Below are 25,747 nucleotides of genomic sequence, written 5' to 3' on the forward strand. Positions count from 1 at the left end.
TAACCGCAAAGAACGTACGGTTACTTGAGAGCTATCAGGATGAAAACAAACACCCCAACAAAAAGGGATGGTCATCTCATCACCAGATGCTGAACATAGAGCTCGAGCAAAGTTCTAACGCAACATCAAAAACTTCTAAACCCGACCGCCACGGTTGGTTTAAAAGCTTTTCTTTTCTTCTTCGTGCACCATTCTGGCAAATGGTTCGAAGAAGAAACCACCTCCAAGAGGTTCGAAACATGTGCAGACCTTCGAACCACCATCCTAGAGGTTGGTTCGAAGTTTGTGCAGCATTACTATGAAGGTCCCTAACAGGCTTTCGACACAACAACAGGTGGCAACCCACCTGATGACATGCAACGGCTGAGAATTTCGCATCAAGCGAAACTCCTTCACCAGTACGGAAGAGGCATAGCCGGATTTTTTACCAGATCACCAGTTTGATCTGGCCTAGAATTTTCTCCAGACTGCCAAACTACCTTCCTACACCATAAGTCCAGTGCTCCTCCCACGTGCAACTTGCACAAGGCAGCAACACTAGACTGGGGGGACTTGAAGGGGTATGGTCCCGAAACGACCATTACCCGCATCAAACAAACCCCTACCAGTAAGCAGACCGCACCCATGCGGTCACATACTTCGAACCCATTCGGTCCGAAGATGAATAGCTTGACCCAAGTACAAAAGAAGATGAACATATCGATGCGGCTGGCACCGCATCATATGACCATTTTCGTCACGACAAGGGAAGCGAGCAAACAGTCTCCACATACGATGATGCGGCCAACACCGCATCTCGCGTATTTCTTGATCACAAGTAGGAGACGCGGTAACTTCAGGCGTTACCGCATGCAGCGATGCGGCTCGCACCGCACCCTGCATATCCAACAAGTGGACTGACACGCCATGCAAGTGGCTGACACCACGAGGCAAGTGGCGCCGGCGACAGTCCCCTGTCAGAGCTATTAAAGCAATGGGCTGACGTGGCGTAACCCCCACGGCCGGCGAGACTGACACACCTGCAACGGTGCAGCTCGTCGTCAGCCCATCCATCAATCTCCTCCTTCACTCCTCGGCTATAAATACCGACCCCAAACCAGGTTTGAGGTACATCTCTACACAACTCTCTCACTACTACTACTATCTTACTTTGCTTCCCAAGCAAACTACTGATTCTCACGCCGGAGAGTGGTAACAAGGAGCACCCCCCACCCCATCCTCCTTGTTACGAGTCACGGCTTGTTTCCTTGTGCAGGAGATCATCCACCGGTGACCCAGCCAGCGATCTCCGAGAGGAAGGGATTAACCCTTCTTGACGAGACCAGTGTGTTAACCCTGCCCGGTTAACCATTGTTTCATCATTGTTACCACTCTCCGGCGTGAGAATCAGTAGTTTGCTTGGGAAGCAAAGTAAGATAGTAGTAGTAGTGAGAGAGTTGTGTAGAGATGTACCTCAAACCTGGTTTGGGGTCGGTATTTATAGCCGAGGAGTGAAGGAGGAGATTGATGGATGGGCTCACGACGAGCTGCACCGTTGCAGGTGTGTCAGTCTCGCCGGCCGTGGGGGTTACGCCACGTCAGCCCATTGCTTTAATAGCTCTGACAGGGGACTGTCGCCGGCGCCACTTGCCTCGTGGTGTCAGCCACTTGCATGGCGTGTCAGTCCACTTGTTGGATATGCAGGGTGCAGTGCGAGCCGCATCGCTGCATGCGGTAACGCCTGAAGTTACCGCGTCTCCTACTTGTGATCAAGAAATACGCGAGATGCGGTGTTGGCCGCATCATCGTATGTGGAGACTGTTTGCTCGCTTCCCTTGTCGTGACGAAAATGGTCATATGATGCGGTGCCAGCCGCATCGATATGTTCATCTTCTTTTGTACTTGGGTCAAGCTATTCATCTTCGGACCGAATGGGTTCGAAGTATGTGACCGCATGGGTGCGGTCTGCTTACTGGTAGGGGTTTGTTTGATGCGGGTAATGGTCGTTTCGGGACCATACCCCCAGTCTAGTGTTGCTGCCTTGTGCAAGTTGCACGTGGGAGGAGCACTGGACTTATGGTGTAGGAAGGTAGTTTGGCAGTCTGGAGAAAATTCTAGGCCAGATCAAACTGGTGATCTGGTAAAAAATCCGGCTATGCCTCTTCCGTACTGGTGAAGGAGTTTCGCTTGATGCGAAATTCTCAGCCGTTGCATGTCATCAGGTGGGTTGCCACCTGTTGTTGTGTCGAAAGCCTGTTAGGGACCTTCATAGTAATGCTGCACAAACTTCGAACCAACCTCTAGGATGGTGGTTCGAAGGTCTGCACATGTTTCGAACCTCTTGGAGGTGGTTTCTTCTTCGAACCATTTGCCAGAATGGTGCACGAAGAAGAAAAGAAAAGCTTTTAAACCAACCGTGGCGGTCGGGTTTAGAAGTTTTTGATGTTGCGTTAGAACTTTGCTCGAGCTCTATGTTCAGCATCTGGTGATGAGATGACCATCCCTTTTTGTTGGGGTGTTTGTTTTCATCCTGATAGCTCTCAAGTAACCGTACGTTCTTTGCGGTTACCTCGTTGCGTCATTGTTGGCCATGTTTGGTCGAACAATGTGGATCTGAGCTATGGGTAAATAAACATGGTCATAGGCAAAGGGATGCCCATCGTTGTTTATTCCATGCGGTCCATTGGTAGGTAAACAAAGTCGTAAGCAGACTTGTTACCGCGGTCCGTTGGCAGGTAAACAAAGTCATAGGCAGACTTGTTACCGCTGTTCGGACACTTGCTGCGTGATAAGTGCTTGTCTAGAGCACGTATCTGCGTTCTTTTTGGAGCCACTTCCCTTCGCGCTCCAATACCGAGTTTACAACGAGGTAGCCTCGTTCGGTGATGTGGAGTGAGCTTTGCTCTTCCGTAGCAACCACTCTGCGGAAGCTATGATTATGTCTGTAGCTCTTCATGGGTGTCTGCGATGTTGCAGTCCCATTTTCGCTCAAAGTGTGCTTGTTGCACGGATGTAACTCTTGAAGGTTCAGGAGTCAGGGCTGCTGATGTGCGGTCGCGTAGATTCCGTTCCTTCTTTTTGCTGAAGAAGTTGTTCATGCACCCTCTGTGGTTGTGAACCGGACAGGAGGGATTTGAAGCTTGAAGAGAATGAAGGCAATGCGCTTTGCCTGTTCCTGAGATGCGGTTCAGTCCAAAGAACAACACTGGTTCTGAGCATCTGACACATCTGAATGGGTTCATGTGTGTCACTTCCGCATATTTCACGTGTGCTCGTGAGTGATGCGGAAAAGGTAATATATCCCTTTATAGTATAGATAGATATATTTCTACCTATTTTTTAGGGTATATAAAAAAACAACATGCGGTATGGGTTATGGTACGGTAAACCAGAGAAACCGCATGCCGCTTATGTTTTTATTGGATAATGTTGTCGCTTTTTCTTGCCTACGTGGCTTGATCGCACGTGTGAGTTGGTAGAAGTTGGTGAGACGTTTCTGCATGTGCTGAAATGAAAGGACACTTGCACTGCCCGAGGCATTAAATGCACTGTAGCAGGGAGTGTAAACGTCTTCTTTGTCAGGCGCGTGGGCGGCCACGCGCGCGTGATAACCGTCAGCTAAAACGGCGCTCGACACGTGTTGTTGCAAGATACGCTCTTTTTGAACGTGATGATTTGCTTTCTCCCTCCGCATTAATTGCGATGGGTATATAAGGGGAAAACCGTTCGTGGTTTCCTCTCACTTGGTCGAAAATTCAAAAAATTTGCCGTTTGAGAGAAAGTTGTCATCTGTCTTCTCCGACGATTTTTTCTGAAATTCCGGTGAGGTTTCTAGTGTTTCTGTTCACCATCTTCTGTTTCTTTGATATTTTTGATGGCTGAACCATCTAGTCCACATAATGTGGAGGGTGAAAACCCTGAACAGCCGATAGTGGCTGAGGAAGAAGACGAGGGGGCTGCCGGTGGTGGATTACCGGCGCTGAAGTGGACCAGAAAAAGCTTTGATCGCCTTATGCTTGAGGTCCAAATGCCCTCGGAGTATGGGGCTCGGTACCCATCAGAGGGTGATACTGGTGCCGACGCTCCGGTCGGTTATGTGACCATGTGGTCCGATTTCTTCGGAGATTGTAACCTCCGATTACCGTTGACGGTGTTTGTTGTGGATATCTTGGAGTGGTACAAGGTCCACATTTCTCAAGTGAGTCCGTTTGGGATGATTCGGATTCGTAATTTTGAGTTTACCTTCCGTGCTCTTGGCATAGAGCCTACCGTCGGAGATTTCCGACGGTTTTATCAGATGACAGTGTTCATGGGGTTCTTTTCTTTCCGTCAACGAGACGGTACCCCCAAGTTGATGACTCCCCCTAAGGGGATGACGATGTGGAAGAAGAAGTTCTTCTATATCAAGTCTGCTGCCCTTGCTGTGGAGATGACGTTTCGGAATGTGACCGAGACGATCATAGCAGAGACCATTGCGATGCCCAGTTTGAAATCAGTGCAGTGGTTCCCGCAGCTGCAGACTATTGAGTCTGTGAAGTTGACTAACACGCAACTATGGCTGTTGCGTATGATGTTGAGGAGGGGCAAGAACTCGAAACCCGTGGTGCGGGAAAAGAGCGGTGGTACGTACTTTTTGTTTGTTTACGTTCTTTATCCTTACATGCGTTACTGACTTTTGTGTCTACTATCAGAAGATGCTCCCGCATGGAGGATGTTTGCTCCGGATTTCGAGGGTACGGTTGAGACCGTAGTTTGTGCGGATGGTGAACAGGATCACAATACTATCATCCGTAGTAACTTCCGGGTGCCTACTGCGGCTGCATTGGCAGTTGAGTTGCCAGTAGGCAAAGGTATACTATCGAAGCTTTGCTACTTGTGTTGATCATGTTGTGTTATTGACGTATTGATTCCATGCAGGTGATCTTGGGGCCTTGGGGGACCCTGAAGCGAAAGGTGTGCCCAAGAGGCAAACTGTGAAGGGCGTGCGCTTTCGCCAAAAGAAGATAAAGGAGGTCACTACTGTGCCTCATCTGGTGCCGCAGGCAGCAGGTATCTCTCATTCCTCTTTTCGTCGACACAAGGATTATGTGATAGTATCTGATACCCTTGAGGGTTTGGGTACAGCCGCGGAGTCACGTTCTGGTGCTGCGAAGAAGCAGGCAGAAGAGGCGGCTGCGGGAGGGACGGCTGCGGGTCCCCCTGTGATTGGTGAGAAGAGGAGGCCAGAGCAGAAAGCTGCTGGTGGTGTTGAAACCAAACGTCGGAGACTAGTAACCAAAAGGTCTGCTCCGACGCAGAAAAAACCTGCGGTTGTCGTTGGTAAGTGTAGGCTATCTAGTCTTAACTGTTGTGTAACTAGTTTTGATAGCTATTTGACTTTTTTGCAGAGCCTCAAGATGAAGATTTTTCTATCTTCGATGCTCCGGAGTCTCCCCCGCGTGACACGGGTGCGGGTGCAACGGAGGTGCCGTCGACACCTCCCATCAAGGTGGTACCTGAGTCAACCGTGCAGAAGGAGGGTACCGCAGAGAATGCTGCGGCCCAGATATTTGATACTGTCGACTCGTCCAACAATCTGATCTCTCCCAATGAGGGAGACGACTTGAGTGTGCGGTTCACTGCTACTGGGAAGCAACATTCTGACGCTGAACCGCAAAAAACTGGCGCTGAAGCGCGGCAGCATGATGCTGGGCCGCAGAAGTCTGCGGTTGATAAGGGTACCAGCTCGTCTGCCGGTGGTGCGGGGTATGACGGGCCTCCAATTCAGCCTGGGGAGTCTGAATTAGAGTATTACTACCGCACCTACTCTCAGGATCGCAGTACGCTGTACCATCGACCCCCCTGGACTGTATTGCAGGGGGATGATATTGCTAACGACCCTGCGGCCTGCAGGGAGATCTTGGGCGGTCTAGGGACCCCCTTTGAAGTTGAGCGGGCTCGTGCCGCACCGCGGGAGCTGCGTATAAACCAGCTCTCGACCATGTTGGTAGGGACTTCCATTGTGGCGAATGCCATGTTGGAAGACTATAAAGTTCTGAGCCGCCGTGAAGAAGAGGCTGTCCGCCTGCGGGCAGAGGCGGAAAAGCTGGTCCGAGCTGCTCGTGCGGGTGCAGAGCAGCTGGAAAAAGATAAAGCTGCTTTTGAGAAGCAGAAGCAGACCTCTGAGTGGGCTGCCACTGTCCAACTGAAACAGGTGCGTACCCTTGCTAAACTCCTTGCTGATGAGCGTAAGCGTTGGGAGGAAATTTCATCCAACGAGCGCAAGAAGTGGAACGAATCTTGGGCTAAGCAGAACAATCTTCTGTTTCATACTCGGCAGGAGCTAGCAAACGCCAAGGCGGCAAATGTTGCCTTGGGCAATGAAAAAGCTGCGGCTGAGGCCGCATCAGCTAAAGCGCTGCAGGCAAAGGATGAGGCCCTGAAGGCGCTTGAAGAGGCCAAAGCAGCCGGGGCTCGTGCCTCAAAGGCCCTTGAAGAGGCCGCGGAGAAGGAGAGCCGTTCTTCCAAGGCTCTGGAAGAGGTGAATGCGGAGCGCATTCGTTTGGATAAGGTTGTTTCCAGCCTTCAGGTATGTTTCGTTACCTCTGTTGTATATTTCCTTTATTGTTTTGAAAATATTTATCGGGTGAACTGTTTGCTGTTCTTGTAACAGGCTGAGGTTCAGGCCCGGGCGGTTGCGGTTACGGACCTTACTGCCCGCGTGTCTGATGCGGAGAAGCGGGCCGACGCTGCTGCTGAGGCCAAGGATGCCTTGGTGTCCTCTTTTAACCAGCTGGAAGCTGACCGTGAGTGGTTGCGGACTCACGGCATCGCGCGTGTAAGTATCCGTTGTCTTTATATTTGCTTGGATTAGCATTCAAGACTTATGATCCTTTTATTGCAGATTGTCGAGGCTATAATGAATGCTCCTGAGACCTCATCTGGTTTGGACCTGGTTAAGGAGCGTGCGCGCGATGCTGGCTTCAAGGCTGGTTATAACCGCTGTATTGGGCATATCAATGTATTGTCCGCAGGCGGTTATACTGATCAGGCATCCGGGTTCCGGGATGTGGATACCGAGGGTCGTCTGAAAGCGGCCGTAGCCTCCTTTTATGACACGCCCCTTGCCTGTGTAGGGGAGCTGGACGAGTGTTTGGAGGTTGCGGACTATGTTGACCGCTTGCGGATGCTTTACCCTGATCTGGAAGAGGAAGAACCCGCTAGTGGTGCCGGAGGAGACGCGGGTACCAGCGGTACAAAATAGGGTTTAGGTTGGCGAGTGTGCCTCCTTTTTGTATTCCTCTTGTATAGAATAGGAACTTTATGTAAATTCAGTAAGCATCATGTGGATACTTGAATTTTTTGAATATAAAGTTTGTACAAGTGTTTTTAATTCTTGCATGTCTGAACGTGTGTATGCGTAATCTTTACCCATTTATGAACGGGGTCAAGTACACTCCATACCTTTGTTGTATGGGTATGCATCAATTCTGTTATGTACCGTGTGAGGGTTTTAGAATTGCTTAAGCTTTGTAAAAGCTTATATTACCGGAACTCTACCCATTTGTGAATGGGGTCGAGTGTACTCCATACCTTTGTCGTATGAGTCCGCGTCAATTCCATTGTTTGCCTTTTTGGGCTCAGGAATTGTGTTAAGTGTGTAACTAAAACTTGTGTATCCGGCCGGATAAAACATGCAAGTCTTTTTGCCTTTTGCTGGCCTATTACAATAGTTGCGTGTGGCTACCACTTTGTATAGGTATCGTAAATGAAGATTTTGCCAATCTGTTTTTTGGATACCGCGAAGTGGAAACACGCATTTGTAATAGTAGTAAACAAACAACAATGTATAAAATGACTTGTTTATTTATTTGCAAATGACCTGCGGTCCGATAGGTTACATGGGGAGTGTAAGAACATAGCTTACATGTAGCAGCGTCTAAGCTGTTGTGCGTTCCATGTTCTGGCGATAGGTTCGCCCTCTATTGTTTGTAACCTGTATGCGCCCTTCCCTAAGACCTCGCTGATGAGGTAGGGTCCTTCCCACTTGGGGGCAAGTTTTCCTGGGCGCTCGGCATTAGATGCCTCGTTGTCACGTAGGACGTAGTCCCCTGGAGTGAAAGTACAAACGCGGACTCGCGCGTTGTAATACTTTTCCAGTTTGGATTTGTATTTGGCCTCGTTGATGGCGGCGTTCTCGCGCCTTTCTTCTAGGAGGTCCAAATCGATCCTACGTTCCTTGTCGTTGTCTAGCTTTTCGATAACCAACATTCTAGGAGATGGGAGGCCCATTTCCGCGGGTATCACCGCTTCAGACCCGTAGACGAGGCTGAAAGGTGTTTCCCCATTGCTTGTTTTTGGGCTAGTGCGGTGAGCCCATAAGATGCTTGGGAGTTCATCGACCCAGCCACGCCTGGCTGTTCCCAATCGTGCTTTGATTCGGTCGACTAGGCCTTTATTTATACTCTCGACTTGGCCGTTCCCTTGCGGGTGTGCGACTGACGAGAATATGTGTTTGATGTTCAGCTCTTCTAGCCATTTTTGGAATTCGTCGGCAGCGAAGTTGGTGCCGTTGTCGGTAACAATGTACATTGGTAAACCGAAACGGCAGATGATGTGCTCCCAAATGAACTTTCTTGTTATCATAGCAGTGGTTGAAGCGAGTGGTTTCGCCTCTACCCATTTTGTGAAGTAATCAACCGCCACTATGATAAATTTAACTGCACCTGGTGCGTCCGGGAATGGTCCCACTACGTCGATTGCCCATTTTTGAAAAGGCCATGCAGTAGTGACGGGGACCAGATTGTTTTTTGGCCGCAAAGTTTTTGGTGCATGGCGCTGGCAGTCCATGCATTTGCGTAACTCTTTGACGGCGTCCAGGTGCATGCCGGGCCAGTAATACCCGGCATTCATGATTTTTGCCACGACCATGCGTGGTCCGGCATGTATGCCGCATATGCCCTCATGTATCTCTCGGATAAGGTATGTGGCATCTTGTGGATTAACGCATCGGAGGAGCGGTCCGAGGTATGACTTTCGGTATAAGATACCGTCTCCCATTTGATAGTGGCACGCTTTGTATTGCAACTTACGTGCCTCTGTTTTGCTCTCGGGAGTCACACCTGACTGAAGGTATGCGATAATTGGTGTCATCCATGACGTTGTTCCGTATTGGATGACACTGACCTGGCGTAGAGGAACCGAAGGATTTTGCAAAATCTCGATACGTACCTCTTTTGCCAGGTGTTGGAAGCTGGTGGATGCAAGCTTTGATAGTGCATCCGCGGATTTGTTTTCGCTTCGATTAATGTGTCGAATATTGAATGAAGCGAAGTTGGATTTTAGCTGCAGGGCTTGCTCGAGGTAGAGGATCATGATATCCCCTTTGGCGGCATAGTCGCCGCGTACCTGGCCCGCAACTAACAAGGAATCGACGTGCGCTTCCAGATGTTGCACGCCGATTTTGACTGCTAAACGTAGCCCGGCTAATAGTGCTTCATATTCTGCCTCGTTGTTTGTGCTTTTAAAATCGAGGCGGATGGCGTATGTAAGCTCTTGGCCGTCAGGGCTGACGAGTCGCAGACCTGCGCCCGCGCCTTCCTCGTTGGATGCACCATCGGTAAATAGTGCCCATACTTCTGAGGAGGGCGGTGGGGGCGCAGGGTTTTGGGATTCTTCGCATTCTTGGATGCGATCCGCTGGTACTTCAGCGGCGAAATCAGCTAAGATTTGGCCTTTGATGGCAGGGCGCGGTTTGTAATGTATCGTATGGGCGCCCAGCTCAATTGCCCATTTTGCTAATCTCCCAGAGATGTCGGGTTTAGACAGGATCGGGCCGATCCTGTAATTGGTTAGCACTGTGATGATGTGGTTTACGAAGTAGCGTCGTAACCGTCTTGAAGCATGTACCAGTGCTAGTACCAATTTTTCCATGATTGAGTACCTCGTCTCCGGGTCGTTGAGCATTTTGCTGATATAATAGATGGGTGTTTGAACCCCCGCTCGTTCCACTATTAATACCGCGCCCACTGCGTTTTCTGCAGCGGATAGGTATAAGATTAGTGGCTCATCTTTGCGTGGTGCGGTTAGTGTTGGGAGTTGTATCAAACACTCCTTCATTTCCCGGAAGGCCTTTTCAGCCTCTGTGGTCCACTGGAACTGTTCTTTCTTTGAACAGCTTCGCAGGGTCTTGATGAAAGGGTATGACTTGGCTGCGTGGTTAGCCAAGAACCTGTTGAGTGCCGCCAGCCTTCCGGCCAGGCGTTGCATATCTTTCATCGATGCAGGCGATGGCATGCGCTCGATCGCCTGCACTTTTTCCGGGTTTACCTTGAATCCATCTTTGGTGACGATGAACCCAAGGAATTTGCCTTCTTCCATTCCAAACGAGCATTTCCCTGGATTAAGCTTCATGTTGACGCTTCGCAGAGTTTGGAATGTTTTTTCTATATCGGTGAGCATGGTATCTTCCTCCATGCTCATGACGACCAGGTCGTCCATGTAGATTTCGACACTTTTGCTTATTTGACCGCGGAAAGTGTCGTTCATCAGTTTTTGGTAGGTTGAGCCCGCGTTGCGCAACCCAAACGGCATTTTCGTATAGCAGTAATTTCCGGTTGGGGTCCGGAATGCCGTTTTGTCTTCATCCTCGAGTGCCATTTGTACCTGGTGGTACCCTTTGTAGCAATCGAGGAAACACTTCCACCGAAATGGTGCGAGGTTATCGACCTTTTCGTCGATTTCTGGAAGCGCGTAACAATCCTTGGGGCAGGCCTTGTTAAGGTCCTTGTAATCGACGCACATGCGCCAGCCCCCGGATGGTTTTTCTACCATGACCGGGTTGGATAACCAAGTCTGGTACTTGACTTCCCGCAGTATACCTGCGGAGAGCAGTTCTTCGATCTGCTCTTGCATCGCCTGATTTTTAGCTGACCCAAGGTGGCGTTGGCCTTGGATCACTGGTTTGATACCTGGTTTGGTATTCAAATAGTGCTGCGCTATTTCGCGTGGGACCCCTGTCATGTCTGCGGGAGTCCACGCGAAGATGTCTTGGTTCCTGAAGAGGAGCTCCTTCAGGTGCGCTCTGGTGGTCGAGGATAAGGCGTGACCCAACGTGACCTTCTGTTCCGGATGCTTAGGGTTGAGAACCCATTTTTCCGGTTGGTCGACGGGGGTGGGCCTTGCGACCTTTGTCGGACGTGCTTCGTCCGTCATCATGACGTCCTTGCGGGCGTATATGATCGCAACCCCTGACTCGGTTGGGAAACCAATCGCGGAGTGGGGGACGGATGTGATCATATTGAAATCTCCTTGGGATTCTCTCCCAAGGAGGACGTCATAATTGGAGGTGTGAGGTAAAACCATGAAGTTTACCTCCTCCGTCCGCGTGTGTTTACCATTGGTAAGACGCACGGGAAATGTAATTTGACCTAGGGGAAAGACCGTTTCCCCTGCGAATCCGGCCAGCGGGTAATCTACGGCTTGCAACCGATCTTTGTCCTCTTGGTCAAATTGATTGAAGCATTGCTCGTAGATTATATCGGATGTACTGCCCGGGTCAATGAACAGACGCTCGGTGCAGTAATGGGCCAGCTGGCCTGAAATGACGACGGCGCGTCTATCACGCGGTCCGCCTCGGACTTTTGGGAAGACGACTTGCTCGTCTTTCCAATCATTGTCCGGTCTTCGTGCCGCTTTGCGCGGCCTACCCTTGCCTCCGTAGATCATGTGGGTGGAAGCCACGTACATGGCTTTCTTCCCGGAGGAGGTACCTTCGTTGTGAGGGGTGATATGCTTGGTGGGCTTTTGTCCACCTGGCAAAAGGTGTTGTAGTTTCCCCTCTTTCAACGCCCGCTCAATCTCCAGCCGGAGACTGATGCAGTTGTTGGTGGTGTGGCCCGAGTCCTTGTGGTACTCACAGTATAGTGTGAGGTCCTGACTTTTCTTGGACTTCATTGGTTGGGCCGGTCGCAAGAATTGTGGGTCTGCGAGGAGGACCTCTCTTGGCGACTGGTTGATCTCGGTCCATTTGCGGTCCCGAGATTCTTTTCTTGGTGCCCGAGTGTCTCGGGCAGGGTTGTAGCATTGTGGGTCAAACGTGTTGGGTTGCGGGAAATACGGTTTAGTAATATCCCGATTTCCTGCATCCCGGTTTCGTTTGTTGTTACGTTTGGACCCTTGGTGGGATGTTTCGGCTTGGGGCTTTGCCTTTTTGACGTGCGGTTCGAGCGACCGCTGTGTCTGGGCATATGTCTTGACTGCGGTCATGACATCTTCCCATTTTTTAGGTAAGCCCTCCTTGCCGGAGATGGTCATGATCATCTCTCTGTCTTTGACGGCCCGGATAAAATGGTTTCGCGCCATTTGGTCCGCCACGTCGCCTATCTCTAGGCATTCTTTATTGTAACGGATGACGAATGCCTCGAGCGATTCGTCATCCCTTCGCCAGATGTTCATGACGTCCAACGAATCGCGTTCGTGGCGTCGCTGCTGGCTAAAATGGGCGAGGAACTTGGCGCGCAAGTCCTCGAAAGAATCCAGTGATCCCACTGGCAAAGAATCAAACCATGCCCTCGCCAGACCGATAAGGGTCTGGGGGAAAAAATTGCACCAGGTGGGTTCGTCCCACCTGCCATTGACGCCTGCGCCTGTGAAGATGTTCATGTGGTCGTCCGGGTCGGTCGAGCCACTGTATTTCCCAATGTTGACTGGGAATTTTGTCGTGGTGATATCGGCGTTGGCGATGTGCGGGACGAATTTTGAATTTTCGGCCGCGGCCCTTGGCCTGTATGGTTCGTGCACAGGGCGCTTTGCCGCCCTGAGGTATGTAGTGCGGGGGTGACTGGGAGGAACATAGTTGCGTCCCCCCGGTCTGCTGCTGGTGTCGTGAGACTCCCCGCGGTAGGTTTGATCGTCAGGGTCGGTATGACCGTACCCTTCCGTGTAAGGTTGCGGGCCCAGTCGGCTCTGGATGCCTGGGCCGCGCCTGGAGGCTGACCGCCTCCTATCTTCGCCATAGGGGCCTAGGCGGGTATGCACTGGCCCTCTGGAGCGGGACTCATATGAGGAAATATCCTCGTTGAGTGTATTGATCGAACAGTAAGAGGATCCACGGTCGTCACGTCGGCTTCTGGAAGCCGGACGTGAGTGTAACCTGCCATCGTATTGGAGTATACGGTTGGCAGGTGTGTGTTGTATTGGAGTAGGCCCAGCTTGTACGTTTGCTTCCGTACAAGCGCGGTTGTAGGCCGCGATCAGCAGGTCGGTCTGCTGTTGGTACCAGGAGTGTAAGTCCACGCCTGGTGGGAGCACAGTTGGGGCCTGTGATAAGTCGTGTCCGAACGCAAAGGATGGGACCCTTTGGGTGGACGTGCCAATGTGTCCGGGTTGGGGGGTCGAAGGGTGGACCCCTGTTGGGACCGGGGGATTCGGATTATCCGCATTGGTGTTTTGGTTATCAGCCATGATCTTGAGAGGGAGAGGGATGGATTAAAAAGTGCTAAGAGTAGCGGTGGGCGCCAATGATGAAACAATGGTTAACCGGGCAGGGTTAACACACTGGTCTCGTCAAGAAGGGTTAATCCCTTCCTCTCGGAGATCGCTGGCTGGGTCACCGGTGGATGATCTCCTGCACAAGGAAACAAGCCGTGACTCGTAACAAGGAGGATGGGGTGGGGGGTGCTCCTTGTTACCACTCTCCGGCGTGAGAATCAGTAGTTTGCTTGGGAAGCAAAGTAAGATAGTAGTAGTAGTGAGAGAGTTGTGTAGAGATGTACCTCAAACCTGGTTTGGGGTCGGTATTTATAGCCGAGGAGTGAAGGAGGAGATTGATGGATGGGCTGACGACGAGCTGCACCGTTGCAGGTGTGTCAGTCTCGCCGGCCGTGGGGGTTACGCCACGTCAGCCCATTGCTTTAATAGCTCTGACAGGGGACTGTCGCCGGCGCCACTTGCCTCGTGGTGTCAGCCACTTGCATGGCGTGTCAGTCCACTTGTTGGATATGCAGGGTGCGGTGCGAGCCGCATCGCTGCATGCGGTAACGCCTGAAGTTACCGCGTCTCCTACTTGTGATCAAGAAATACGCGAGATGCGGTGTTGGCCGCATCATCGTATGTGGAGACTGTTTGCTCGCTTCCCTTGTCGTGACGAAAATGGTCATATGATGCGGTGCCAGCCGCATCGATATGTTCATCTTCTTTTGTACTTGGGTCAAGCTATTCATCTTCGGACCGAATGGGTTCGAAGTATGTGACCGCATGGGTGCGGTCTGCTTACTGGTAGGGGTTTGTTTGATGCGGGTAATGGTCGTTTCGGGACCATACCCCTTCAAGTCCCCCTAGTCTAGTGTTGCTGCCTTGTGCAAGTTGCACGTGGGAGGAGCACTGGACTTATGGTGTAGGAAGGTAGTTTGGCAGTCTGGAGAAAATTCTAGGCCAGATCAAACTGGTGATCTGGTAAAAAATCCGGCTATGCCTCTTCCGTACTGGTGAAGGAGTTTCGCTTGATGCGAAATTCTCAGCCGTTGCATGTCATCAGGTGGGTTGCCACCTGTTGTTGTGTCGAAAGCCTGTTAGGGACCTTCATAGTAATGCTGCACAAACTTCGAACCAACCTCTAGGATGGTGGTTCGAAGGTCTGCACATGTTTCGAACCTCTTGGAGGTGGTTTCTTCTTCGAACCATTTGCCAGAATGGTGCACGAAGAAGAAAAGAAAAGCTTTTAAACCAACCGTGGCGGTCGGGTTTAGAAGTTTTTGATGTTGCGTTAGAACTTTGCTCGAGCTCTATGTTCAGCATCTGGTGATGAGATGACCATCCCTTTTTGTTGGGGTGTTTGTTTTCATCCTGATAGCTCTCAAGTAACCGTACGTTCTTTGCGGTTACCTCGTTGCGTCATTGTTGGCCATGTTTGGTCGAACAATGTGGATCTGAGCTATGGGTAAATAAACATGGTCATAGGCAAAGGGATGCCCATCGTTGTTTATTCCATGCGGTCCATTGGTAGGTAAACAAAGTCGTAAGCAGACTTGTTACCGCGGTCCGTTGGCAGGTAAACAAAGTCATAGGCAGACTTGTTACCGCTGTTCGGACACTTGCTGCGTGATAAGTGCTTGTCTAGAGCACGTATCTGCGTTCTTTTTGGAGCCACTTCCCTTCGCGCTCCAATACCGAGTTTACAACGAGGTAGCCTCGTTCGGTGATGTGGAGTGAGCTTTGCTCTTCCGTAGCAACCACTCTGCGGAAGCTATGATTATGTCTGTAGCTCTTCATGGGTGTCTGCGATGTTGCAGTCCCATTTTCGCTCAAAGTGTGCTTGTTGCACGGATGTAACTCTTGAAGGTTCAGGAGTCAGGGCTGCTGATGTGCGGTCGCGTAGATTCCGTTCCTTCTTTTTGCTGAAGAAGTTGTTCATGCACCCTCTGTGGTTGTGAACCGGACAGGAGGGATTTGAAGCTTGAAGAGAATGAAGGCAATGCGCTTTGCCTGTTCCTGAGATGCGGTTCAGTCCAAAGAACAACACTGGTTCTGAGCATCTGACACATCTGAATGGGTTCATGTGTGTCACTTCCGCATATTTCACGTGTGCTCGTGAGTGATGCGGAAAAGGTAATATATCCCTTTATAGTATAGATAGATATATTTCTACCTATTTTTTAGGGTATATAAAAAAACGACATGCGGTATGGGTTATGGTACGGTAAACCAGAGAAACCGCATGCCGCTTATGTTTTTATTGGATAATGTTGTCGCTTTTTCTTGCCTACGTGGCTTGATCGCACGTGTGAGTTGGTAGAAGTTGGTGAGACGTTTCTGCATGTGCTGAAATGAAAGGACACTTGCACTGCCCGAGGCATTAAATGCACTGTAGCAGGGAGTGTAAACGTCTTCTTTGTCAGGCGCGTGGGCGGCCACGCGCGCGTGATAACCGTCAGCTAAAACGGCGCTCGACACGTGTTGTTGCAAGATACGCTCTTTTTGAACGTGATGATTTGCTTTCTCCCTCCGCATTAATTGCGATGGGTATATAAGGGGAAAACCGTTCGTGGTTTCCTCTCACTTGGTCGAAAATTCAAAAAATTTGCCGTTTGAGAGAAAGTTGTCATCTGTCTTCTCCGACGATTTTTTCTGAAATTCCGGTGAGGTTTCTAGTGTTTCTGTTCACCATCTTCTGTTTCTTTGATATTTTTGATGGCTGAACCATCTAGTCCACATAATGTGGAGGGTGAAAACCCTGAACAGCCGATAGTGGCTGAGGAAGAAGACGAGGGGGCTGCCGGTGGTGGATTACCGGCGCTGAAGTGGACCAGAAAAAGCTTTGATCGCCTTATGCTTGAGGTCCAAATGCCCTCGGAGTATGTGGCTCGGTACCCATCAGAGGGTGATACTGGTGCCGACGCTCCGGTCGGTTATGTGACCATGTGGTCCGATTTCTTCGGAGATTGTAACCTCCGATTACCGTTGACGGTGTTTGTTGTGGATATCTTGGAGTGGTACAAGGTCCACATTTCTCAAGTGAGTCCGTTTGGGATGATTCGGATTCGTAATTTTGAGTTTACCTTCCGTGCTCTTGGCATAGAGCCTACCGTCGGAGATTTCCGACGGTTTTATCAGATGACAGTGTTCATGGGGTTCTTTTCTTTCCGTCAACGAGACGGTACCCCCAAGTTGATGACTCCCCCTAAGGGGATGACGATGTGGAAGAAGAAGTTCTTCTATATCAAGTCTGCTGCCCTTGCTGTGGAGATGACGTTTCGGAATGTGACCGAGACGATCATAGCAGAGACCATTGCGATGCCCAGTTTGAAATCAGTGCAGTGGTTCCCGCAGCTGCAGACTATTGAGTCTGTGAAGTTGACTAACACGCAACTATGGCTGTTGCGTATGATGTTGAGGAGGGGCAAGAACTCGAAACCCGTGGTGCGGGAAAAGAGCGGTGGTACGTACTTTTTGTTTGTTTACGTTCTTTATCCTTACATGCGTTACTGACTTTTGTGTCTACTATCAGAAGATGCTCCCGCATGGAGGATGTTTGCTCCGGATTTCGAGGGTACGGTTGAGACCGTAGTTTGTGCGGATGGTGAACAGGATCACAATAGTATCATCCGTAGTAACTTCCGGGTGCCTACTGCGGCTGCATTGGCAGTTGAGTTGCCAGTAGGCAAAGGTATACTATCGAAGCTTTGCTACTTGTGTTGATCATGTTGTGTTATTGACGTATTGATTCCATGCAGGTGATCTTGGGGCCTTGGGGGACCCTGAAGCGAAAGGTGTGCCCAAGAGGCAAACTGTGAAGGGCGTGCGCTTTCGCCAAAAGAAGATAAAGGAGGTCACTACTGTGCCTCATCTGGTGCCGCAGGCAGCAGGTATCTCTCATTCCTCTTTTCGTCGACACAAGGATTATGTGATAGTATCCGATACCCTTGAGGGTTTGGGTACAGCCGCGGAGTCACGTTCTGGTGCTGCGAAGAAGCAGGCAGAAGAGGCGGCTGCGGGTCCCCCTGTGATTGGTGAGAAGAGGAGGCCAGAGCAGAAAGCTGCTGGTGGTGTTGAAACCAAACGTCGGAGACTAGTAACCAAAGGGTCTGCTCCGACGCAGAAAAAACCTGCGGTTGTCGTTGGTAAGTGTAGGCTATCTAGTCTTAACTGTTGTGTAACTAGTTTTGATAGCTATTTGACTTTTTTGCAGAGCCTCAAGATGAAGATTTTTCTATCTTCGATGCTCCGGAGTCTCCCCCGCGTGACACGGGTGCGGGTGCAACGGAGGTGCCGTCGACACCTCCCATCAAGGTGGTACCTGAGTCAACCGTGCAGAAGGAGGGTACCGCAGAGAATGCTGCGGCCCAGATATTTGATACTGTCGACTCGTCCAACAATCTGATCTCTCCCAATGAGGGAGACGACTTGAGTGTGCGGTTCACTGCTACTGGGAAGCAACATTCTGACGCTGAACCGCAAAAAACTGGCGCTGAAGCGCGGCAGCATGATGCTGGGCCGCAGAAGTCTGCGGTTGATAAGGGTACCAGCTCGTCTGCCGGTGGTGCGGGGTATGACGGGCCTCCAATTCAGCCTGGGGAGTCTGAATTAGAGTATTACTACCGCACCTACTCTCAGGATCGCAGTACGCTGTACCATCGACCCCCCTGGACTGTATTGCAGGGGGATGATATTGCTAACGACCCTGCGGCCTGCAGGGAGATCTTGGGCGGTCTAGGGACCCCCTTTGAAGTTGAGCGGGCTCGTGCCGCACCGCGGGAGCTGCGTATAAACCAGCTCTCGACCATGTTGGTAGGGACTTCCATTGTGGCGAATGCCATGTTGGAAGACTATAAAGTTCTGAGCCGCCGTGAAGAAGAGGCTGTCCGCCTGCGGGCAGAGGCGGAAAAGCTGGTCCGAGCTGCTCGTGCGGGTGCAGAGCAGCTGGAAAAAGATAAAGCTGCTTTTGAGAAGCAGAAGCAGACCTCTGAGTGGGCTGCCACTGTCCAACTGAAACAGGTGCGTACCCTTGCTAAACTCCTTGCTGATGAGCGTAAGCGTTGGGAGGAAATTTCATCCAACGAGCGCAAGAAGTGGAACGAATCTTGGGCTAAGCAGAACAATCTTCTGTTTCATACTCGGCAGGAGCTAGCAAACGCCAAGGCGGCAAATGTTGCCTTGGGCAATGAAAAAGCTGCGGCTGAGGCCGCATCAGCTAAAGCGCTGCAGGCAAAGGATGAGGCCCTGAAGGCGCTTGAAGAGGCCAAAGCAGCCGGGGCTCGTGCCTCAAAGGCCCTTGAAGAGGCCGCGGAGAAGGAGAGCCGTTCTTCCAAGGCTCTGGAAGAGGTGAATGCGGAGCGCATTCGTTTGGATAAGGTTGTTTCCAGCCTTCAGGTATGTTTCGTTACCTCTGTTGTATATTTCCTTTATTGTTTTGAAAATATTTATCGGGTGAACTGTTTGCTGTTCTTGTAACAGGCTGAGGTTCAGGCCCGGGCGGTTGCGGTTACGGACCTTACTGCCCGCGTGTCTGATGCGGAGAAGCGGGCCGACGCTGCTGCTGAGGCCAAGGATGCCTTGGTGTCCTCTTTTAACCAGCTGGAAGCTGACCGTGAGTGGTTGCGGACTCACGGCATCGCGCGTGTAAGTATCCGTTGTCTTTATATTTGCTTGGATTAGCATTCAAGACTTATGATCCTTTTATTGCAGATTGTCAAGGCTATAATGAATGCTCCTGAGACCTCATCTGGTTTGGACCTGGTTAAGGAGCGTGCGCGCGATGCTGGCTTCAAGGCTGGTTATAACCGCTGTATTGGGCATATCAATGTATTGTCCGCAGGCGGTTATACTGATCAGGCATCCGGGTTCCGGGATGTGGATACCGAGGGTCGTCTGAAAGCGGCCGTAGCCTCCTTTTATGACACGCCCCTTGCCTGTGTAGGGGAGCTGGACGAGTGTTTGGAGGTTGCGGACTATGTTGACCGCTTGCGGATGCTTTACCCTGATCTAGAAGAGGAAGAACCCGCTAGTGGTGCCGGAGGAGACGCGGGTACCAGCGGTACAAAATAGGGTTTAGGTTGGCGAGTGTGCCTCCTTTTTGTATTCCTCTTGTATAGAATAGGAACTTTATGTAAATTCAGTAAGCATCATGTGGATACTTGAATTTTTTGAATATAAAGTTTGTACAAGTGTTTTTAATTCTTGCATGTCTGAACGTGTGTATGCGTAATCTTTACCCATTTATGAACGGGGTCAAGTACACTCCATACTTTTGTTGTATGGGTATGCATCAATTCTGTTATGTACCGTGTGAGGGTTTTAGAATTGCTTAAGCTTTGTAAAAGCTTATATTACCGGAACTCTACCCATTTGTGAATGGGGTCGAGTGTACTCCATACCTTTGTCGTATGAGTCCGCGTCAATTCCATTGTTTGCCTTTTTGGGCTCAGGAATTGTGTTAAGTGTGTAACTAAAACTTGTGTATCCGGCCGGATAAAACATGCAAGTCTTTTTGCCTTTTGCTGGCCTATTACAATAGTTGCGTGTGGCTACCACTTTGTATAGGTATCGTAAATGAAGATTTTGCCAATCTGTTTTTTGGATACCGCGAAGTGGAAACACGCATTTGTAATAGTAGTAAACAAACAACAATGTATAAAATGACTTGTTTATTTATTTGCAAATGACCTGCGGTCCGATAGGTTACATGGGGAGTGTAAGAACATAGCTTACATGTAGCAGCGTCTAAGCTGTTGTGCGTTCCATGTTCTGGCGATAGGTTCGCCCTCTATTGTTTGTAACCTGTATGCGCCCTTCCCTAAGACCTCGCTGATGAGGTAGGGTCCTTCCCACTTGGGGGCAAGTTTTCCTGGGCGCTCGGCATTAGATGCCTCGTTGTCACGTAGGACGTAGTCCCCTGGAGTGAAAGTACAAACGCGGACTCGCGCGTTGTAATACTTTTCCAGTTTGGATTTGTATTTGGCCTCGTTGATGGCGGCGTTCTCGCGCCTTTCTTCTAGGAGGTCCAAATCGATCCTACGTTCCCTGTCGTTGTCTAGCTTTTCGATAGCCAACATTCTAGGAGATGGGAGGCCCATTTCCGCGGGTATCACCGCTTCAGACCCGTAGACGAGGCTGAAAGGTGTTTCCCCATTGCTTGTTTTTGGGCTAGTGCGGTGAGCCCATAAGATGCTTGGGAGTTCATCGACCCAGCCACGCCTGGCTGTTCCCAATCGTGCTTTGATTCCGTCGACTAGGCCTTTATTTATACTCTCGACTTGGCCGTTCCCTTGCGGGTGTGCGACTGACGAGAATATGTGTTTGATGTTCAGCTCTTCTAGCCATTTTTGGAATTCGTCGGCAGCGAAGTTGGTGCCGTTGTCGGTAACAATGTACATTGGTAAACCGAAACGGCAGATGATGTGCTCCCAAATGAACTTTCTTGTTATCATAGCAGTGGTTGAAGCGAGTGGTTTCGCCTCTACCCATTTTGTGAAGTAATCAACCGCCACTATGATAAATTTAACTGCACCTGGTGCGTCCGGGAATGGTCCCACTACGTCGATTGCCCATTTTTGAAAAGGCCATGCAGTAGTGACGGGGACCAGATTGTTTTTTGGCCGCAAAGTTTTTGGTGCATGGCGCTGGCAGTCCATGCATTTGCGTAACTCTTTGACGGCGTCCAGGTGCATGCCGGGCCAGTAATACCCGGCATTCATGATTTTTGCCACGACCATGCGTGGTCCGGCATGTATGCCGCATATGCCCTCATGTATCTCTCGGATAAGGTATGTGGCATCTTGTGGATTAACGCATCGGAGGAGCGGTCCGAGGTATGACTTTCGGTATAAGATACCGTCTCCCATTTGATAGTGGCACGCTTTGTATTGCAACTTACGTGCCTCTGTTTTGCTCTCGGGAGTCACACCTGACTGAAGGTATGCGATAATTGGTGTCATCCATGACGTTGTTCCGTATTGGATGACACTGACCTGGCGTAGAGGAACCGAAGGATTTTGCAAAATCTCGATACGTACCTCTTTTGCCAGGTGTTGGAAGCTGGTGGATGCAAGCTTTGATAGTGCATCCGCGGATTTGTTTTCGCTTCGATTAATGTGTCGAATATTGAATGAAGCGAAGTTGGATTTTAGCTGCAGGGCTTGCTCGAGGTAGAGGATCATGATATCCCCTTTGGCGGCATAGTCGCCGCGTACCTGGCCCGCAACTAACAAGGAATCGACGTGCGCTTCCAGATGTTGCACGCCGATTTTGACTGCTAAACGTAGCTCGGCTAATAGTGCTTCATATTCTGCCTCGTTGTTTGTGCTTTTAAAATCGAGGCGGATGGCGTATGTAAGCTCTTGGCCGTCAGGGCTGACGAGTCGCAGACCTGCGCCCGCGCCTTCCTCGTTGGATGCACCATCGGTAAATAGTGCCCATACTTCTGAGGAGGGCGGTGGGGGCGCAGGGTTTTGGGATTCTTCGCATTCTTGGATGCGATCCGCTGGTACTTCAGCGGCGAAATCAGCTAAGATTTGGCCTTTGATGGCAGGGCGCGGTTTGTAATGTATCGTATGGGCGCCCAGCTCAATTGCCCATTTTGCTAATCTCCCAGAGATGTCGGGTTTAGACAGGATCGGGCCGATCCTGTAATTGGTTAGCACTGTGATGATGTGGTTTACGAAGTAGCGTCGTAACCGTCTTGAAGCATGTACCAGTGCTAGTACCAATTTTTCCATGATTGAGTACCTCGTCTCCGGGTCGTTGAGCATTTTGCTGATATAATAGATGGGTGTTTGAACCCCCGCTCGTTCCACTATTAATACCGCGCCCACTGCGTTTTCTGCAGCGGATAGGTATAAGATTAGTGGCTCATCTTTGCGTGGTGCGGTTAGTGTTGGGAGTTGTATCAAACACTCCTTCATTTCCCGGAAGGCCTTTTCAGCCTCTGTGGTCCACTGGAACTGTTCTTTCTTTGAACAGCTTCGCAGGGTCTTGATGAAAGGGTATGACTTGGCTGCGTGGTTAGCCAAGAACCTGTTGAGTGCCGCCAGCCTTCCGGCCAGGCGTTGCATATCTTTCATCGATGCAGGCGATGGCATGCGCTCGATCGCCTGCACTTTTTCCGGGTTTACCTTGAATCCATCTTTGGTGACGATGAACCCAAGGAATTTGCCTTCTTCCATTCCAAACGAGCATTTCCCTGGATTAAGCTTCATGTTGACGCTTCGCAGAGTTTGGAATGTTTTTTCTATATCGGTGAGCATGGTATCTTCCTCCATGCTCATGACGACCAGGTCGTCCATGTAGATTTCGACACTTTTGCTTATTTGACCGCGGAAAGTGTCGTTCATCAGTTTTTGGTAGGTTGAGCCCGCGTTGCGCAACCCAAACGGCATTTTCGTATAGCAGTAATTTCCGGTTGGGGTCCGGAATGCCGTTTTGTCTTCATCCTCGAGTGCCATTTGTACCTGGTGGTACCCTTTGTAGCAATCGAGGAAACACTTCCACCGAAATGGTGCGAGGTTATCGACCTTTTCGTCGATTTCTGGAAGCGCGTAACAATCCTTGGGGCAGGCCTTGTTAAGGTCCTTGTAATCGACGCACATGCGCCAGCCCCCGGATGGTTTTTCTACCATGACCGGGTTGGATAACCAAGTCTGGTACTTGACTTCCCGCAGTATACCTGCGGAGAGCAGTTCTTCGATCTGCTCTTGCATCGCCTGATTTTTAGCTGACCCAAGGTGGCGTTGGCCTTGGATCACTGGTTTGATACCTGGTTTGGTATTCAAATAGTGCTGCGCTATTTCGCGTGGGACCCCTGTCATGTCTGCGGGAGTCCACGCGAAGATGTCTTGGTTCCTGAAGAGGAGCTCCTTCAGGTGCGCTCTGGTGGTCGAGGATAAGGCGTGACCCAACGTGACCTTCTGTTCCGGATGCTTAGGGTTGAGAACCCATTTTTCCGGTTGGTCGACGGGGGTGGGCCTTGCGACCTTTGTCGGACGTGCTTCGTCCGTCATCATGACGTCCTTGCGGGCGTATATGATCGCAACCCCTGACTCGGTTGGGAAACCAATCGCGGAGTGGGGGACGGATGTGATCATATTGAAATCTCCTTGGGATTCTCTCCCAAGGAGGACGTCATAATTGGAGGTGTGAGGTAAAACCATGAAGTTTACCTCCTCCGTCCGCGTGTGTTTACCATTGGTAAGACGCACGGGAAATGTAATTTGACCTAGGGGAAAGACCGTTTCCCCTGCGAATCCGGCCAGCGGGTAATCTACGGCTTGCAACCGATCTTTGTCCTCTTGGTCAAATTGATTGAAGCATTGCTCGTAGATTATATCGGATGTACTGCCCGGGTCAATGAACAGACGCTCGGTGCAGTAATGGGCCAGCTGGCCTGAAATGACGACGGCGCGTCTATCACGCGGTCCGCCTCGGACTTTTGGGAAGACGACTTGCTCGTCTTTCCAATCATTGTCCGGTCTTCGTGCCGCTTTGCGCGGCCTACCCTTGCCTCCGTAGATCATGTGGGTGGAAGCCACGTACATGGCTTTCTTCCCGGAGGAGGTACCTTCGTTGTGAGGGGTGATATGCTTGGTGGGCTTTTGTCCACCTGGCAAAAGGTGTTGTAGTTTCCCCTCTTTCAACGCCCGCTCAATCTCCAGCCGGAGACTGATGCAGTTGTTGGTGGTGTGGCCCGAGTCCTTGTGGTACTCACAGTATAGTGTGAGGTCCTGACTTTTCTTGGACTTCATTGGTTGGGCCGGTCGCAAGAATTGTGGGTCTGCGAGGAGGACCTCTCTTGGCGACTGGTTGATCTCGGTCCATTTGCGGTCCCGAGATTCTTTTCTTGGTGCCCGAGTGTCTCGGGCAGGGTTGTAGCATTGTGGGTCAAACGTGTTGGGTTGCGGGAAATACGGTTTAGTAATATCCCGATTTCCTGCATCCCGGTTTCGTTTGTTGTTACGTTTGGACCCTTGGTGGGATGTTTCGGCTTGGGGCTTTGCCTTTTTGACGTGCGGTTCGAGCGACCGCTGTGTCTGGGCATATGTCTTGACTGCGGTCATGACATCTTCCCATTTTTTAGGTAAGCCCTCCTTGCCGGAGATGGTCATGATCATCTCTCTGTCTTTGACGGCCCGGATAAAATGGTTTCGCGCCATTTGGTCCGCCACGTCGCCTATCTCTAGGCATTCTTTATTGTAACGGATGACGAATGCCTCGAGCGATTCGTCATCCCTTCGCCAGATGTTCATGACGTCCAACGAATCGCGTTCGTGGCGTCGCTGCTGGCTAAAATGGGCGAGGAACTTGGCGCGCAAGTCCTCGAAAGAATCCAGTGATCCCACTGGCAAAGAATCAAACCATGCCCTCGCCAGACCGATAAGGGTCTGGGGGAAAAAATTGCACCAGGTGGGTTCGTCCCACCTGCCATTGACGCCTGCGCCTGTGAAGATGTTCATGTGGTCGTCCGGGTCGGTCGAGCCACTGTATTTCCCAATGTTGACTGGGAATTTTGTCGTGGTGATATCGGCGTTGGCGATGTGCGGGACGAATTTTGAATTTTCGGCCGCGGCCATTGGCCTGTATGGTTCGTGCACAGGGCGCTTTGCCGCCCTGAGGTATGTAGTGCGGGGGTGACTGGGAGGAACATAGTTGCGTCCCCCGGTCTGCTGCTGGTGTCGTGAGACTCCCCGCGGTAGGTTTGATCGTCAGGGTCGGTATGACCGTACCCTTCCGTGTAAGGTTGCGGGCCCAGTCGGCTCTGGATGCCTGGGCCGCGCCTGGAGGCTGACCGCCTCCTATCTTCGCCATAGGGGCCTAGGCGGGTATGCACTGGCCCTCTGGAGCGGGACTCATATGAGGAAATATCCTCGTTGAGTGTATTGATCGAACAGTAAGAGGATCCACGGTCGTCACGTCGGCTTCTGGAAGCCGGACGTGAGTGTAACCTGCCATCGTATTGGAGTATACGGTTGGCAGGTGTGTGTTGTATTGGAGTAGGCCCAGCTTGTACGTTTGCTTCCGTACAAGCGCGGTTGTAGGCCGCGATCAGCAGGTCGGTCTGCTGTTGGTACCAGGAGTGTAAGTCCACGCCTGGTGGGAGCACAGTTGGGGCCTGTGATAAGTCGTGTCCGAACGCAAAGGATGGGACCCTTTGGGTGGACGTGCCAATGTGTCCGGGTTGGGGGGTCGAAGGGTGGACCCCTGTTGGGACCGGGGGATTCGGATTATCCGCATTGGTGTTTTGGTTATCAGCCATGATCTTGAGAGGGAGAGGGATGGATTAAAAAGTGCTAAGAGTAGCGGT

General features: G+C 50.9%; 1 protein-coding gene across 1 annotated transcript; it reads left to right on the top strand.

The window, feature by feature from the left end:
- Positions 1–18,190: 18,190 nt before the first annotated feature.
- Positions 18,191–20,004, top strand: LOC118487240 (uncharacterized abhydrolase domain-containing protein DDB_G0269086-like). Its single transcript, XM_035983902.1, has 4 exons — positions 18,191–18,825; positions 18,910–19,011; positions 19,141–19,191; positions 19,996–20,004. Exons 1-4 carry the CDS (start codon positions 18,238–18,240, stop codon positions 20,002–20,004), a joined length of 750 nt encoding a protein of 249 aa, XP_035839795.1. The 5' UTR covers positions 18,191–18,237.
- The last annotated feature ends 5,743 nt before the right edge of the window (positions 20,005–25,747 follow it).

The sequence above is a fragment of the Helianthus annuus genome, chromosome 15 (genome assembly GCF_002127325.2).
Source record: "Helianthus annuus cultivar XRQ/B chromosome 15, HanXRQr2.0-SUNRISE, whole genome shotgun sequence".
NCBI classification, from domain to species: domain Eukaryota; kingdom Viridiplantae; phylum Streptophyta; class Magnoliopsida; order Asterales; family Asteraceae; genus Helianthus; species Helianthus annuus.